The sequence below is a fragment of the Bos indicus x Bos taurus genome, chromosome 29 (assembly GCF_003369695.1).
Source record: "Bos indicus x Bos taurus breed Angus x Brahman F1 hybrid chromosome 29, Bos_hybrid_MaternalHap_v2.0, whole genome shotgun sequence".
Lineage (NCBI taxonomy): Eukaryota > Metazoa > Chordata > Mammalia > Artiodactyla > Bovidae > Bos > Bos indicus x Bos taurus.
Genome location: NC_040104.1, coordinates 5,717,080 through 5,734,285, shown reverse-complemented (window position 1 = coordinate 5,734,285; position 17,206 = coordinate 5,717,080). Strand labels below are relative to the sequence as shown.

General features: G+C 53.1%; 1 protein-coding gene across 1 annotated transcript; it reads left to right on the top strand.

The window, feature by feature from the left end:
• The first annotated feature begins 12,583 nt into the window (after positions 1 to 12,583).
• On the top strand, positions 12,584 to 15,756 carry LOC113886202 (glutathione S-transferase P). The gene is made up of 7 exons (XM_027532221.1): positions 12,584 to 12,958; positions 13,158 to 13,193; positions 13,467 to 13,573; positions 13,697 to 13,784; positions 14,320 to 14,423; positions 15,213 to 15,320; positions 15,486 to 15,756. Coding segments are annotated over exons 1-7 (633 nt in total). The 5' UTR covers positions 12,584 to 12,957; the 3' UTR covers positions 15,675 to 15,756.
• The last annotated feature ends 1,450 nt before the right edge of the window (positions 15,757 to 17,206 follow it).

Genomic DNA, 17,206 nt, shown 5'->3' with positions numbered 1-17,206 from the left:
ATCTGTGGCTCTATTTGGAGTGCAGGGCAGCGGGCAGGGACCAGGCTGGGTACGAATGATACCTCTGTGTGCCAGTATCATCTCATTTAATCCCCACAGCTTGTCTCCACTTTGCACGAGAGGAAAGGGAGGCACAAAAATTCTAAGGAGCTAGGCCAAGGTCCCTGAAAGCGTGTGGGAGCTATAATGCAAGCCGCTTGGCCCCAAGATTGCACTCTTGCTCTTGAAGCCCAAGAGGGGGAACTATAAGCCAAATGCCTTCTTGATTGCTCAGTTTGTGGAGGCCAAGCTTTCGAACTATGGTATTGGAGAAGACTTTTGAGAGTCCCTTTGACAGCAAGGAAATCAAACCAGTCAATCCTAAAGGAAATCAACTCTGGATATTCATTGGAAGGACTGATGCTGATGCTGAAGCTCCAATATTTTGGCCATCTGATACGAAGAGCCAACTCATTGGAAAAGATCCTGATGCTGGGAAAGAGGGGAGAAGGATAAGGGGGCGACAGAGGATGAGATGATTGGATGGCATCACCGACTCAGTGGACATGAATTTGAGCAAACTCTGGGAGACAGTGAAGGACAGGGAAGCCTGGCGCACTGCAGTTTATGGGGTCCCAAAGTCACAGCTTAGAGACTGAACAGCAACAACTCAGCTCTGGACCCTAACTGTGTCTTCCCAGGCTTTTAGTAAAGCAGGCAGGGTGCAGGCTGGTCCCTGAGAGCCATGTAATGGTGAGGTGTGGTCTGTCTGGTGGCAGGGCTATCATTTTTAAATTAAAAAATTTTTTTTCAAATTTATTTTGGGCTGCACTGGGTCTTTGTTGCCGCACACGGGCTTTCTCTAGTTGTGGCGCACATGCTTCTCATTACGGTGGCTCCTCTTGCTTCGGAGCACGGGCACACAGGCTTCAGTATTGTGGTGCACTGGCTTTAGTAGCCCCCAGGTATGTAGGATCTTCCTGGACTGGGAAGTGAACTCGTGCCCCCTGCATTGGCAGGCCGATTCTTAACCAAGCCCTGGACCACCAGAGAAGTCCCTGGGCTGTTATTGTTTTATTTATTTGCACCACTTGGCACGCAGGATCTTAGTTCCCCCACCAGGGATCGAACCTGTGCCCTCTGCAGTGGAAGCACAGACTCCTAACCACTGGTCCTCCAGGGCTGTCCCAGGGCTGTTGCTGCTACTTTCTCAAGGCCTGTGCGGGGGGAGCCGTGCCTGCGGCCTTCCCCTGTCCTCGAGCGCTGTGGATGCCCGCATCCTGGCGCTAAGAGGACACAGACCCTGGAAGAGCCTTGCTGGCACCAGCTGGCCCTGCTCCAGCACGGCTGGAGATGCAAGCCCTTCTGGGGTTTCCTGTTGCTCCAGGAGGTTTGAGGGGATTACTCTGAACGCTCACCTGGTTGTCAGCTTGTGCTGGGACACCACGAACGATGTGAGCAGGGCCCTGGAGCTCCAGGAATCTAGCCCCAGTCCCTCTCAGCCCTCTGGGGAGTGGTGGGGTGAAGTCGTCTTCCCTTCGTGCCCCTGGCTTGGCCTCTGAGGCCTGACTGAGCCCGAGCCCTTGGTCACACTTCCCATGGCAGTTCGGTGGGCATAGAGTGGCACTGGATCAGCCCAGGGCCGTGGGCTTTCCCTGGCATCAGCCTGCTCTTGGGGACCGGCTCTCCCGTGGGAGGTGGAGCTCCCAAGATGGGCTGCTGTCAGCATCTTTCAGCGAGGCCTATGGCTGGGCCCCCAGAGGTCAGGCAGTCATGGTGACCAGCCCGTGTTTGGCCAGGCCCCTCAGCAGGCTGCTGAACCCACCATGGGAGGGGTCCAGAGCGATCTGAGGGGGAGCCTCCCCATTCCGGGCCTCCTTCTCCCAGGGCCTGGCTCACAGAGGTGTCAGCCCAGGCTGCTGGGTGCTGTCGGGTTTGGGGGAGCAGAGAGGGGCTCCAGGTCCCTGGTCTACTTTCTTGCTTCGCACCCTGATTTGGCTGCAGTGAAACTCCACATGGATTCCTAAGAAAAGCATGGAAGCTAGCTTTTTCGAAGCCGTCGTATCTAAAATGTCTATCTTTCCATTTGACCCATCATTTGGCTGAGTGGACATTCATGGCTGGAAATCATCCCCACCTCAACCTGGAGGTCCTCTCACCTCTACCCTGGGTTGATGGGGTAAGGAGGTGGTGGTGGGGGGATGCTGGGGCGAGGGGATCTAAGGCCAGTCTGATTTCACTCTTTTGTGAGCAGTGCTTTTTTTCCTCCAAGGAAGCGTTTAGATTTTTTCACTCTGGATATTCTGAACCTCCTCAGCCATGGCTATAGATGTCAGTCTTTTTTTTTTTTCCCCCTTCATTCCCCTGGATTCCTAAGGTTTTTCAGTCTGGGGATGCATGTCCATTAGCTCACAAAACCCTCTCCTACCACCTGTGCAATAATGTCGTTTTCTCTGCTTTGTTAGTTGGATGGCAAAACTCTTGGTTTCATTTTTATTGTCATTAGTCTTTTTCTTTTATCTGCTGAACAGTAACAACAACAAAAAATCATAAACCATCTCTTTATACTGCCATCCTTTAGTTAGATTTTTGTGTTGGCAATCATTTTGAACTTCTAAGAATTCTCTCTTCTGTGCTTCAGTTTTCCTCTCCAGCGAGATGCTGTACTGCCTGCTGAGAAGAATTCCCTTCTGAACCGAAGGGCAGGACCAGCTCCCCAGCCCTGGGCACACTGATGGCAAACAGCCCTGGGCAGTCCGTCCTCTTTGGAGCTGCTTTGGAAGACATTCGAGTTCACGCCTGAATTCACGCCTCCTTCCCAGCCCACATCCAGTGACTGGTTAGTTCATATTTTACTGGAAGTTCTGCTTATTTACTTATTTGGCTGTGCTGAGTCTTTTTTCAGAAAGTAATTTAATTTATCTATTTTTGGCTGTGCTGGGCCTTCATTGCTGCCCGGGCTTTTCTCTGGCTGTGGCGAGTGTGGGCTACCCTCGAGTTGCGGCGCATGGGCTTCTCATCGCCGTGGCTTCTCTTGTTGCAGAGCACAGCCTCCAGGGTGTGAGGGCTCAGTCGTGGTGGCTCCCAGGCTCCAGAGCACAGGCTCAACCTGTGCTCAACTAAGCACAGGACCACAACCATCCAGTTGTGGTCCACGGGCTTAGTCACTCCTTGGCATGTGGGATCTTCCTGGGTCAGGGATTGAACCCATGTCTCCTGATTTGGCAGGCAGGCAGCTTCTTCACCACTGAGCCACCAAGGAAGCCCTTGTGCTGAGTCTTAGTTGCGGCATACAGGACCTTTGGTCTCTGTTGCAGCGAGGAGGATCTTTAGTTGAGGCACGTGCGATCCAGTTCCCTGACCAGGAGTTGAAGCCCCCACTCCCTGCACTGGTAACGCCAGTCTTATCACTGGACCTACCAGGGAAGTCCCCAGTGACTGGTCGACAAAGGAATAAAAACACTGAACCTTTGTCTGAACTCAGGACAATCTTCCAGAACCATCCAGCTTCCACACTTTCCACAGGGTTGGCTGAGACCTTCACGGATACCCCACTTCAGCTCAGTTTATCCTCCACCCAATCCTGTTTCCTTCCTTTCTCTCCCCTGGGTGTTGACCCTAAGAACTCTCCCTATAAACCTTCCGCAGGCCGAGCTCTGCTTCCTGGGGAGCCAATACAGCAGCTGGTAACAGAAGTGACTCAGAAAGCAGACACCCAGTGGGAGTCTGGAGCAGGGTCACTCGTCATCCAGCTGGCCGTGACGGCACGCCACACTGGTAGCAGAGAGAGCTCCTGGCCCAGGTAACAGAATGACTGTCATACTTTAACTGGGGAGGGAGGAGGCAGTGGAAAGAAATGTACCAGCTGTCCAGCTAGATCAGGCACGTGAGAAGCAGGAGGGCAGGTGTACCTACAAGGATGGTGGAATCAGATGTCCACTGCTAAGCTTTATTGATGCTTTGGGAAAAAAGACAGTGAAAGGCTGAGCGCATTGAATTGGGATGAAAACCTATGGGGTGTGAAGGAAGAGAGCTAGGCTTCCACCTCCCTGCAGAGCTGGAGGGCAGAGTGCCAGGCCAGGAACTTAATCCAGAGAGCAGCTGAGCTCTAAAGAAGGTATAGTTTCCATCGAGGCATATCTGCTGTGCCCAGGTCAGGAGACTCTGCCACACAGCAGGGCACATCTGGGCTGACACCCCCCCCAAATTCTTGAATCTCCAGCTTCCCGCTGAACCTTCAAGCCAGAAGTGGCCCACTACTCTCGGTTAAGGGCTAATGCTCACCCCCACCCCTGTCCCACTTGCTTGAAGAAGGTGCATGCAAGACAGCATGCAGCGCCCCCTCCCCTCCCCCCCCCAGCCTCTTCCAACCACTGTGCAAATAACTAGGTGAGATCACCATATGACTAGGTGAGGACAAGCTGGGCTGATAAGGGAGGAATAAGACCGCCTTCAAAGGAGCCAGAGACCCAGATGACACAGACCAGGAGAATGTGCCAGGGGCTGGATGGTAATCAAAGGAATCTGATGTTGAACCAAGGAGAGTTTATTGACCTGGGAACACTCTCCAGGGTTATTGGACTCAGTTTCTGGCAAGGACTCCAGGAAATGGGGCACTAGAACTGTTAGGGTGGCTCCTAGCAGTAATATCCACACCAAGTGAGGTAGAAATGCTAGGATTGCCATGATAGATGGTGGAAGGTGCAGGTACAGGTTAAGTCGCTAAGTCGTGTCTGACTCTTGTAACCCCACGGACTGTAGCTTGCCAGGCTCCTCTGTCCATGGACTTTTCCAGGCAAGGATACTGGAATGGGTTGCCATTTCCTTCTCCAGGGGATCTTCCCGGCCCAGGAATCGAACCCGGGTCTCCTGCATTGCAGGCAGATTCTTTATCGACTGAGCTATAAGGGAAGTGCAGGTATAAGGCTCAGAGAAGTAGGCACGCAGGGCTGGTTATTCTGTGTAAGGCTGGGAACTCCACATAAACCAAAGAAGTAAAGGTTGCACTGGTGAGAGGGCCCCAGCCTCGCTATGAGTCTCATGGCCGTGCCCCTCCGCAGGCCAGGGCTGACAGTAGGGGAAGCTGTACAGATCTGGGTTCCCCATGGCAATGGGATGCCAGAAGCCTGAAACCACGTAGCCAGGTGGGTGCTTACCCAGAAGGAAATGGGAGCAATTACTGTTAAAAAAAAAAGAGAGAGAGAGAGTAGAATCAGAGTCAGGCTCTGATCAGCAGCTCAGGTCCTGATTGCAAAGGGGTATGTTTGTTTTCTCACTTCAGAGCAGAAATTTGGTGTCATGGTGACAAAGAGGGAGAAGAAGAAAAATATCGTAGCATTTCTTAGAAGAAAACATCTCCCTAAAGAACATATCCAAAGTGCAACCGTGGCGCTCCCTCTTGCTGGAGCTCCGGATGCATTTAAAATTGAAGCGCAAGGAGAGGATGAAAAAGTCCTTCTGGACCTGTGGTTTTCAATTGTTGGAGATTGAGCGCCCCCAGGGGACATCTGGCACTGTCTGGGGACATTCTTGATCATCCAGGGAAGGCTGCTGGCTCGTAATGGGTAGAAGACAGGGGTGCTGAGAGGCAAGCTGCAGAATACAGGGCAGCCCTGGATACAGAACTATCCAGACCACAGTGTCTGGAGTCACATCTGAGAAGCTCCCTTTTATTTTATTTGAATTTATTTATTTATTTGGCTGCATCAGGTCTGATAGTTCACGGCATGTGAACTCTTAGCTGTGGCATGTGGGAATCTAGTTCCCTGACCAGGGATGGAACTCAGACCTCCTGCGCTGGGAGTCAGGAGTCCTAGCCATTGGACCACAGGGAAGTCTCAGCTCCGTTTTACTTTTTTTTAAATACTCTTCTTTTTAAAAAATTTATTTATTTATTTTTGGTTATGCTGGGTCTTTGCTGTCAACCCGCTGTGCCCACAGTGCCCACAATACCTCTGCTATTTGTTCTTAATAAACTCACTCCTTTCTGCAATACTCTGCGTCTGGAAATTCTTTTTCAACCCTTGCTCGGACTGCCTCAAAAAATATATCATCTAGGAGTGTTACAGCCCATGGGTATCACAACAGAGTTGGACAAAGCTTAGTAACTAAACAACAACAACAAGAAAACAAAAAAGGAATTCACTAGAAATATATCAGTATAATTCTCTACACAAATAAAAATAAAGGAGAAACACCATCTGACTACATTAAGCAATGTAGGAAACGCATTTAATAAGATTTATTTATTTATGACACAAATTCTTATTAAATTGGGAATGGAAGAGAATTTCTTGAACTCGATGCAGTTTCCATGCCAAAAAATCACAGCAGATATTCTACATAATGGCCCTTAACCCTGGCTCAGACACCCTGACCAGGGGCAAAGTCACCCCGAGCCATGCGAAAAGGGAGGCTTTAGATAAGATATTTCCTTCTTCATTCATGCTCACATGTCCCTTTAATATCAAAAGCAAGATATTTATATTTAATATAGTTCTGGAGGTGCTGGCCAATGAAATAAAGAAAGTAAAATAAAGCTGTACAGATTGGAAAAAAGGAGATAGAACTCTCCATATTTGCAGATGATGTGAGCATTCATTTAGAATGGACTCAACAGACTATTAGAATCAATAAGATTTCAGTAATATTGCTAGATAGAAACCTATAAAATCATAGTATTTCTAGAATTTCTCTACATCTTTGATACCCAGCTAAAAAAACAGATTTTATTCACAGCAGCTAGATACAAAGTATCTAGAATATTTTGTTGTTTAGTTGCTAAATCATGTCCCACTCTTCGCAATCCCATGGGCTATAGCCTGCCAGGCTATTCTGTCCATGGTATTTCCTAGACAAGAATACTGGAGAGGGCTGCCATTTCCTTCTCCAGGGGATCTTCCCGACCCAGGGATGGAACTCAGGTCTCTTGCATTGGCAGACAGATTCTTTACCACTGAGCCACCTGGGAAGCCCCATCTGGAATATATAAGAATATGTAAAACCTCTTGGCTGTTGCTGCTGCTAAGTCGCTTCAGTCGGGTCTGACTCTGTGCGACCCCCTAGACGGCAGCCCACCAGGCTCCCCCGTCCCTGGGATTCTCCAGGCAAGAACACTGGAGTGGGTTGCCATTTCCTTTTCCAATGCACGAAAGTGGAAAATGAAAGTGAAGTCGCTCAGTTGTGTCCTTCTCTTAGCGACCCCATGGACTGCAGCCTACCAGGCTCCTCTGTCCACGGGATTTTCCAGGTAAGAGTACTGGAGTGGGTTGCCATTGCCTTCTCTGAAACCTCTTGGCAGAAAACTTTAATAAAAGATATAGAAGAGAATCTGAACAAGCAGAGAACAAGACCATCATGTGGACTTCCATAGTGGCTCAGGCAGTAAAGAATCTGTCTGTAAAACAGGAGACCCGGGTTCAATCGCTGGGTTGGGAACAACCCCTGGAGAAGAGAATGGCAACCCACTCCAATATCCTTGCTTGGAGAATTCCATAGACAGAGGAACCTGATGGGCTACAGCCCACGGGTTGCAAAAATTGGACACGACTGATCGACTAAGTTTCACTTTCTTTCAGACAATAATATCAGGTAAGATGACAAAGTTACCGTAATGTGAGTTGTCTCCAAACTCATCTCTAAATGTAATGTAGTCCTAATCAAAATTCATTTGGATATTTTGGAGAAATTTGATAAATTCACAAAAGCATTTTTATAGATGAATGAAGATTCATAAATAGCTAAGAAAAACTTCCAAGAAGAGGAGGGCTCAGGAAAGGAGCGTGTGTGTTTCCTTACTAGAGTTGTAAGACCATGAACGTGAAAGTGTTAGTTACTCAGTCATATCTGACTCTTTGTGACCCCGCAGACTGTGGCCTTCCAGGCTCCTCTGTCCATGGGATTCTCAAACAAGAATCCTGGAGTGGATAGCCATTCCCTCCTCCAGGGGATCTTCCCAACCCAGGGATTGAACCCAGGTCTCTTGCATTGCAGATTCTGTACTGTCTGAGCTACTAAGGAAGCCCTGTAAGGTTATAGTAATAATAATAAAAAAAAATTACAGGGACTTCTCTGGTGGTCCAGTGGCTAAGACTCCTTGCTCTCAGTACAGGGGGCCTGCGTTCGATCCTGGGCTGCTCACACATGTTCGCATGCCACAAGCTGGAACCAAAAGGTCCCATGTGCTTCAACTAAGACCTGGCACAGCCAAATGTGTAAAGTAACTAAATAAATATTTTTCGAAAAATTATGGCACTGGCCAAGGAACAGACACAGAACAGAATGCAGAACTGACCCGACAGCTTCAGGAGCTCAATATGTAAGTGAGTACATTGTTCAGCAGATGGTGTTGGCGAGGTGAATTCCTCCCTGACAGTACAGGCAAGGTGGCCTCTTGATGACTGATGGTGTAAATCTGAAAGTGACTTGACAAAGTTAATAAAAGAAAACATAGGAGCATATTATTGTAATCCAGGGCCATAATTAAAGACTTTTTTTTAAAGTTGTTTTTATTATTAATCCCCAAGCTGTGTGACCTAACTAGTAAATATTGCCTCTTACAAGTTACACAAGTATAAATGTTCCATGTATTCTCTCCTGTCATTAAAACAAGCAGTAATAGGACTTCCCTGGTGGCTCAGTGGTTAGGACTCCATGTTTCAAATGCAAAGGGCACAGGTTCCTTCTCTTGCTGGGGAAGTAAGATCCCGCATGCATGCCGCTCAGCACAGCTAAAAACAGCACAGAACAAAATAAAAACATTCAGAAATAAAAGGATTTTTAAACAAAGTTTCAAAAGCACAAAACACAAGCAATCCACTCCCCCAGAGAAAACCCCTCCTGATTACACTGTTTAAAGAAAGACATCTTGAACAAAGGGAAGGGACAGACTGAACAGAGAAGGTTTTTGTGATGCTTGAAACGTTTGTGACCTCAAGGACTGTACCCCTCCAGGCTCCTCTGTCCATGGGATTCTCCAGGCAAGAAGAATACTGGAGTGGGTAGCTGTTCCCTTCTCCAGGGGATCTTCCCAACCCAGATGGGAACCCAATGCCTCCATCATTGCAGGCAGATTCTTTATTGTCTGAGCCACCAGGGAAGCCCGATATCTAGAATAAACTCCTGCAAATCAACAAGAAATAGGCAGCAAATCGAATAGAAAATGGTCATGATATGAAGGGCAAAACAGAAGAGGAAAGCAAAATTCAAGGTGCATGGGACGAGATGATGCAGATCCTAGGAAAGAGGGATGCCATTTAGAACAACTTTATACCAATAAGACTGGCAAACATTCCAAAGCTGCTGATGCTGCGTGTTGGGGGTACGTGGGTCTGGAATGAGTCTGAAGGGTAGGAATGCATCTGAAGAGTAGCCGGGGTTTGGGGCGGGCTGGAGCAGCCATTTGGGACAGCAGCCTGGCGCTACTTATGTAAATCGAGGGTTCACATACCTGGGACGCAGCAGAATGAAATGTGGGGATAAAGGGAACACGGAACTAACTACATGCACACAAAGGGGGAGGGCGGAGCCAGAGCAGACGAGCAGTGACATTGGACCAGAATCTGAGGAGCAGGCGTGCTACACACACACCACACACACCCTTGAGGTCCAACAGGCAGGAACGGCCCAGGATGGCCCTGCGACTGCGCCGTGGGAGGAGAAAGCGATGAGACAAGCTGAAATGAACCCGGAAACCACCAGAGGAGTGGAGAAAACACCTAGGCCAGCCCTCTGGCCTGACCCCTGGACACACCCCTCCTACCCTCACTCAATATAAGGAACAAGCTCAGCACCACTGCCCCCACAACATGCCAGAGAGCAAGGGGAACTGTGGTTTGCTCTGTTCTCCATCTCCCTTGCTGTTACCTGGAAATAAAACTGCAAGTATTAGTCGCTCAGTCGTGTCAGACTCTTTGGGATCCCACGGACTGTAGCCCACCAGGTTCCTCTGTCTGTGGAATTCTCCAGGCAAGAACACTGGAGTGGGTTGCCATTTCCTCCTCCAGGGGACCTTCCTGACCCAGGGATTGAACCTGGGTAGAGGCCCCAATAAAGCCCTGCCTGAAAAAATAAAACGAACCCTGGAGATCTCTTAAGATCCACATGGCACAGGGAAGGAGACTAGGGGTAGACAAACGCTCCTGTATACCCAGGGGCAATCAGGGAGATTGAGTTAAGTCTACTCAGAACCGTGGGAAAGGGACAGAGTCTGGGGCTGGGGCCACAGCAGGACAGGTTGGGGCGGGGAACACCAGCCAGGGTCACCCCCCAACCTCGTCCACCTCAACCCCCCACTTCAATTGCCCAGACCTAGGAGGGGAAGGGGGCGACAGAGGATGAGACGGTTGGATGGCATCACCGACTCAATGGACATGAGTTTGAGCAAGTTCCGGGAGATGGTGATGGACAGGGAAGCCTGGCGTGCGGCAGTCCACAGGGCCGCAGAGAGTCGGACACGACTGAGCAACTGAACAGCAGCAAGCACCCTGCCTGTACAGGAAGACTGAGGTCTGGCTGTCCCTCTCAGGCCCTCGAGACCCCAGAGGAGGGGGCCTCTGCGGTGCCTGGTGAGATTCTAGTCCTGATCATTGTGCGTGGGGGTGTGCAGGTGTGTGTGAGTGTGATGTGTGTGAAAGGGTTGTGCGGGTGTGGCTGTGTCTTTGCAGGTGGGGGCGTGTGGTCCTCATCAGGGCTGTGGAAAATGCTGCAAAGGGAGAGTGTAGCAGGAAGGGAAATGGACAGGAAGTTTGTTTTTGATATAAAATTGCAACTGTTTATGTTTTTCTTTGCTCTTTGTAGCTCATTGAATACTGCATGTTAAGAACCGGGGGAGGCAAATTTCAGGTGACTTTTAGCTCAGGTCAAATAAGCAAAGGGAGCTCTTCTGGAAGAAAAAGAAGAAAAAGAGTTTTGCGCCTTAAGGGATGAAGACGGTATTGGTGGGACCTGAGGGAAGAGGGTCGTGAGTAGAGAAGGAGCAGAGACTCTAAGTGCTGGCCCCTGGTGGGTGGGAACCTGGAGCGTGTGCAAAGGCCCAAGGACTGTGCTGATGGCTTGGCCCAGCCCTTCCGGGGGCCAGAACTGACTGCCTCAGAGCAGTGCCTGTCCTTGCCTGTACCTCCTCTGCCTGGGCCAGTGGTGATGTATAAGGAAATGATTGTTTCATTATCCACTTAGAAAGTTACAGACTGACGATATTGTTCAAGCTTTGCATGGCCTCTGAAGAATCCCTGCTGGGGTGGGGCAGGGTCGGGGTGCAGGAGATGTCAAGGGGGTCAGGAGAGGCGCACTGGTCCTTAGGCAGGAATGTGGTTCTCCCGACTCCTGTCTGGGTTTTCTTTCTGCCTCTGCCCCGACCGCCACCCCAATCCCACAAACACCTGGACTCACCAGGTCCAGCACGATGTTGGATGTCCTCCCAGTGGCTGCCTCTCCTCCTGGGTCCCCCTCTCCATCTCCCATAAGGCTTCCTTCCCCACACAGTCACCAAGTCCAGAAGCTTCCACCTGGATGTGCTTGGAGAACTTGCCCAGGACCCAACCCAAGGTGTCCTGCCTGGGGCTTGGCTCCTCTGCATCAGGCCAGCTCTAGGGGAGGGGTCCTTATGAAACACCATCTGGACACCCCTCTCTGAAGCTTTCTCCATCACTGCCAAAAGGGAGACCCAGAGTAGTGCCTGAACAACTTGGAAAGGGGCTCCCAGGTGGACGGTTGGGGTTAAATAGCTTGGATGCTTGTCCTGGAATCCTTTAAAATCGCTCTCAATCCTGATGGAACTGAAGGACGCTGATCAGCTGGGTGTTATTGTGCCAGAAACACCTAACCTTGTTAGTGGCACGTTTGAAAAGGGAAGATCAGACCGTAAAGAATGTGCCTCCAGTGCAGGAGACCTGAGTTTGATCTCTAGGTCGGGAAGATCTCCTGGAGAAGGAAATAGCAATCCACTCCAGTACTCTTGCCTGGAGAATTCAATGCACCACAGAGCCTGGTGCGCCACAGTCCATGGGGTCACAAGGAGTCGGACAGGACCGAGCAACTAACACACACACACACACACACGGTGTCCCGTTGTCTGCGATTTACAAAACCATTTCGTTCTCGGGTCGCGTTTTTACAGTTAAGTGCTTGTCACAAGTGGTGCTTGCTTCCACTTACGAGAGTAAGACAGGTTCCCTCTGCAGGCATATCTGAGCTGAAGTGAGAATTAATTTGTGTGTGTGCTCAGTCGCTTCAGTCTTTTCCAACTCTGTGACCCCATGGACTGCAGCCTGTCAGGCTCCTCTGTCCACGGGACTCTCCAGGCAAGAATACTGGAGTGGGTTGCCATGACCTCCTCCAAGGGATCTTCCCAACCCAGGGATGGAACCAGGGTCTCCTGCACTGGCAGGCAGGTTCTTTACCACTAGCACCACCTGGGAAGCCCAATTAATGTTTAAATTAATTAATTCAGATAAAAATGGTAAGGAAGGGGCAGCAGGGCACATGAGTCATACAAGAAACCCACGGTGGCCTCCAAACGGTCCACGGGTCTGAAAAGCCAATCTAGGGCGTGAGCTGGGTGTGCGCGCTTCGGTGTGTCTCCGTCTTTGTGTGCAGCATCTGCCTTTTGTCTGTGGAACAAGTGTCCACACGCAGGGGTTTGCGTGTCTGGGGTCTACGACCCCACTAGGGGTCGGACCGCGCGGACCCTCCGAGTTCCGGAAGCCCTCGGCCATCAGAGCCCGGCGGACGTTCAGCAATCGGTCCCGGCGAGCTGCGGGCCCCCAGGGGATGGAGATTAAGCTGTGGGGCGGGGGGCGGCGGCGCAGCGGCTCGTGGCCAGAGCCGTGACTCAGCACGGGGGGCGGGCCGGCCAGCCGAGCCGCGCCTGGCGGGGAGAGGCGGGGCGGGGCGCGCCCACCGCTATAAGGCTCAGGCCGCCGCCGAACACGCTGGAGCTTTGCTGCCGCCGCCACCTTTACCGACTTCCCCGACTCCAGGAGTGAGTTCCCCGTTGCCTGGGGCTCCCAGGGATTCCGAGGGGGGCGCCCAGGGTGTTTGGGGGGGCAGGTGGGGCTCTCGAGGGGGCGCGCTAGAGCGCCCAGAGCCGGGGATGGGACCCCCGGGGAGGACGGGCCGGTGTCGTCTCCCCCGGAACAGGCCTCTCCCGCCGCTAACTGGCTTCTTTGTGCATCCTGCAGTGCCTCCCTACACCATCGTCTACTTCCCGGTTCAAGGTAGGGACCTGGGACGGTGGGGGTGGGGCGGGAGGGGAGCCAGAAGTTGAGGGCTGCAGCCCACACCCCCGTTTTTTTCCCTGGCATCACGTGGCTACTAACTCGAGCCTCCTTCCTGGGCCCCGGAGCTGCCCGGGCTAGCGTACTTCTAGCCTCCCGGCCTTGGCCCGCCCCTCCGCCGTGTGCTGTGAGGTCTTCCGAGCAGTCCCCAGCCCCCTTGGCCCCTGCCCAGGGCACTGCCCACCGTCATTGCCCCGTCCTCCCCTCCCTCAGGGCGCTGCGAGGCCATGCGCATGCTGCTGGCCGACCAGGGCCAGAGCTGGAAGGAGGAGGTCGTAGCCATGCAGAGCTGGCTGCAGGGCCCACTCAAGGCCTCCTGCGTGAGTACTTTTGTCCCGTCCCCGGCTCAGGGGCTGGACCTTGTGGGGGCGGGTGGGGGGTGCAACACTGGGGTGAGGGGCAGCCGAGCTCAGCGTCTCTGACAGAGCTGTGCGTCCCCCCAGCTGTACGGGCAGCTCCCCAAGTTCCAGGACGGAGACCTCACGCTGTACCAGTCCAATGCCATCCTGCGGCACCTGGGCCGCACCCTCGGTGAGTCCTGGCACTGCAAGTGGCTCAGCCCAGGCTGGGGTGGCAGGCATCAGCCAGCCTTCCTGAGCACCTGCTGAGCCTCCTCCATGTCAATCAAATCGCCCAGCCACCCTGTGGAATGGAGGCGTGTGGAGGTTATCTAGGGCTTGCCTGGTAGCTCAGTTGGTAAAGAATCTACCTGCAATGCAGGAGACCCCGGTTCCATTCCTGGGTCAGGAAGATACCCTGGCGAAGGGATAGGCTACCCACTCTAGTATTCTTGGGCTTCCCTTGTGGCTCAGCTGGTAAAGAATCCACCTGCAGTGCTGGAGACCTGGGTTCGATCCCTGGGTTGGGAAGATCCCTGCCTTAGAGTGGGGCCACCTGCCCTGAATTCCGGGCGCGGACTCAGCCCCTTTCTTCCTGCGCATCCTCCTCCCTCCTGCCTGGCCCAGGGGCACGGGCAGCCACATGGCCTGGCTGCAGGGCGCTGGGGGGTCATGTTGCCGTGGCTTTCAGGCTCCCACTCATGCCCTCTGCTCTCCCGCCACCCCAGGGCTGTATGGGAAGGACCAGCAGGAGGCGGCCCTGGTGGACATGGTGAATGACGGTGTAGAGGACCTTCGCTGCAAATACGTCTCCCTCATTTACACCAACTACGTAAGCGCAGGCGTCGGGGTGGACACGGAGGACAAAGAAAGAAAGGGGCTTGTTTCCTTCTCACCCTATACTGCCCCCCTCTTGTGGCTCTGGCTGATCCCCGCCTGGGGCTGCTTCTGGTTCTGGGTGGGGGGATGGGAATCAAGAGCCACTGTAGACCAGACACACCTTTCTGCCTCCCTGCCTGGGGGAGGGACTGGTCAGGTAGCAGTGCACTGCAGAACGGTGCTAGGACAGGAGACGACCAGCCAGAGGTGGTTCCCTGATCCTCAGCCCGGGGAGGTCAGGAGGGCTTCCTGGAGCAGGTGCAGAAGGAGGAGCTTCTGGAAGGGATGCTGGTACTTTCGGATGCACGAAGTGTGCAGGCACAGGGCACATCTGGGCACTTGGGAGCAGTTTCGCAGAGGCAGGGTGTGCCTCTGTGTGCGAGCAAATGAGAGTGTCAGGAGATGAATGGAGCTGGAGGGACAGCAGGCCCGCTCCTGAAGGCCTCGGCCAGCTGGCTTGGAGATGCGCTTTGGGGGGTCTAAGCAGGGCGGTGTCTGTGCGATCTGGAAAGATCCTGTGAGGCTTTTGCAAGGCTGGGGAGCGATCATGACAAGACTGGACAAGAGGAGACTCAGCCTCTGAAATGGACAGGATGTGGCAATAGCCTGGGGGGAGGTGAGGAGAGCAGGGCAGGGCTGGGCGAGTGGCCATCCTCTCATCCCCGGGGGCGGGGACGGGACGCGACGGGATGGCAGCATGCCAGGGCCAGGAGGATGATACCCAGCGGCCTCTCTCTGGCAGGAGGCGGGCAAGGAGGACTATGTGAAGGCGCTGCCCCAGCACCTGAAGCCTTTCGAGACCCTGCTGTCCCAGAACAAGGGTGGCCAGGCCTTCATCGTGGGCGACCAGGTGAGCTGGCCCCACCCCGCCCCTTCTGCACCCCGCTCTGTCCAGATGGCACAGCCGTGCAGAGACAGCACGGGAGTCATGGGTTCAGCAAAGCTGGGGACTGCCTTGGGCGCCCTGCCCCCCAACTCCCACACCCCCTGAGTCCCATCCTGCTCTGCCCTGCAGATCTCCTTTGCGGACTACAACCTGCTGGACCTGCTTCGGATTCACCAGGTCCTGGCCCCCAGCTGTCTGGACTCCTTCCCCCTGCTCTCAGCCTACGTGGCCCGTCTCAACTCCCGGCCCAAGCTCAAGGCCTTCCTGGCCTCCCCCGAGCACATGAACCGGCCCATCAACGGCAATGGGAAACAGTGAGGGCTTGCAGCACTCTCTGCTCGAGGCAGGGGGCTGCCTGCTCTTCCCTTTCCCCAGGACCAATAAAACTTCCAAGAGAGAAGCAGTGAGCCTTGAGTTTTCTTGGCAGGGACCTCCCTGATCCTCTCGGGCTCTCAGGTTTGGGGAGGGCCGGGGCAACTGGCTGGGATGCTGCTGCTACGTTGCTTCAGTCGTGTCCAACTCTGTGCGACCCCACAGCCCATCAGGCTCCCCCGTCCCTGGGATTCTCCAGGCAAGAACACTGGAGTGGGTTGCCATTTCCTTCTTCAGTGCATGAAAGTGAAAGTGAAGTCGCTCAGTCGTGTCCAACTCTTAGCGACCCCATGGACTGCAGCCTACCAGGCTCCTCCTCCGTCCATGGGATTTTCCAGGCAAGAGTACTGGAGTGGGGTGCCATTGCCTTCTCCAGGATACTTGGATCCTAAAACACAATCAGGCTTCCCTGGTGGCTCAAACAGGAAAGAATCTGCCTCATATGTGGGAGACCCAGGTTTGATCCCTGGGTAGGGATGATCCCCTGAAAGAGGGAATGGCAACCCACTCCACTATTCTTGCCTGGAGAATTCTATGGACAGAGGAGGCTGGTGAGCTACAGTCCCTGGGATTGAAAAGAGTCCTTGCGACTGAGCAGCTAACACTTTCGCTTTCAAAACATAATCGGTGTCTTCCTGAAGCCCTTGGGTTGGTCTGCGTTTACTGAACTCCAAAAACAAAGAGGGGAAAGAAAAAAAAAAAAAAAAAACAGGAAGAGAAATTAACTATGGTCCCTGCCCTGAATGTCCACACAGTCTAGAGAGACAGGCTCACTTAAATAAACATGTTTTCTGATCTCAGCCAGCCACCTGCCGGAGGGCCCCTGTGCAGGACAGCAGGAGCTCAGGGGCCCTTGGCCGAGAGGAGGGATGTGGAGAGGAGCTGAGTGGCTCAGAGCAGCCCTGGCTGGGGCGGTGGGAGGGTCAGCCGTGTGCTCAGGTGGGGCTCTCCTTGCTTCCCCGTGCATCCCAGGCATGGGAGCAGCACAGTGATCCAGGTGGCTTGCCTGCTGCCTTCTCTTCCCATCCTTGTTAGCTGGGCAGAGAGAACAGCCCAGCCTGGGTGAGCTGGCTGTGGGGTGTCCACAGTGGGGAGGCATTGGGGTGCAAATAGCTTGGGGCTCTCGGGGCTCCCAGGAATGGCTGGAGGGAAGGGGCCATGGGCAGCCCCCTGTAGTTCAGCCTGGAGGAGAAGACCCTTCTCTGGGAAGCCTTGCCCAGCATCAGAGCTTCCTGCTCAAAGTAGGAAATCTGACCTCTCAGGAAGTCTACCTCTCATTTCTTTTTTAAATTAATTTTTTTTTTAAACCTTGGCTGTGCTGGATCTTCCGTGTGGCGCACGTTTTCTCAGGTTGCGGGCTCAGTTGCCCTGCAGCATGTGGGTTCTTAGTTCCCAGGCCGGGGATGGAACCCTCATCTCCTGTTTTGGAAGGTAGATTCTTAACCACTGGACCACCAGGAAGTCCCAGCTTCTCGTTT

What these genes read in the sequence shown, in the direction of transcription:
- LOC113886202 (XM_027532221.1), top strand. An exon ending in CGTCTACTTCCCGGTTCAAG is followed by an intron (nt 13,194 to 13,466) that starts GTAGGGACCTGG and finishes CCCCTCCCTCAG; the next exon opens with GGCGCTGCGAGGCCATGCGC. An exon ending in CCTTCATCGTGGGCGACCAG is followed by an intron (nt 15,321 to 15,485) that starts GTGAGCTGGCCC and finishes TCTGCCCTGCAG; the next exon opens with ATCTCCTTTGCGGACTACAA.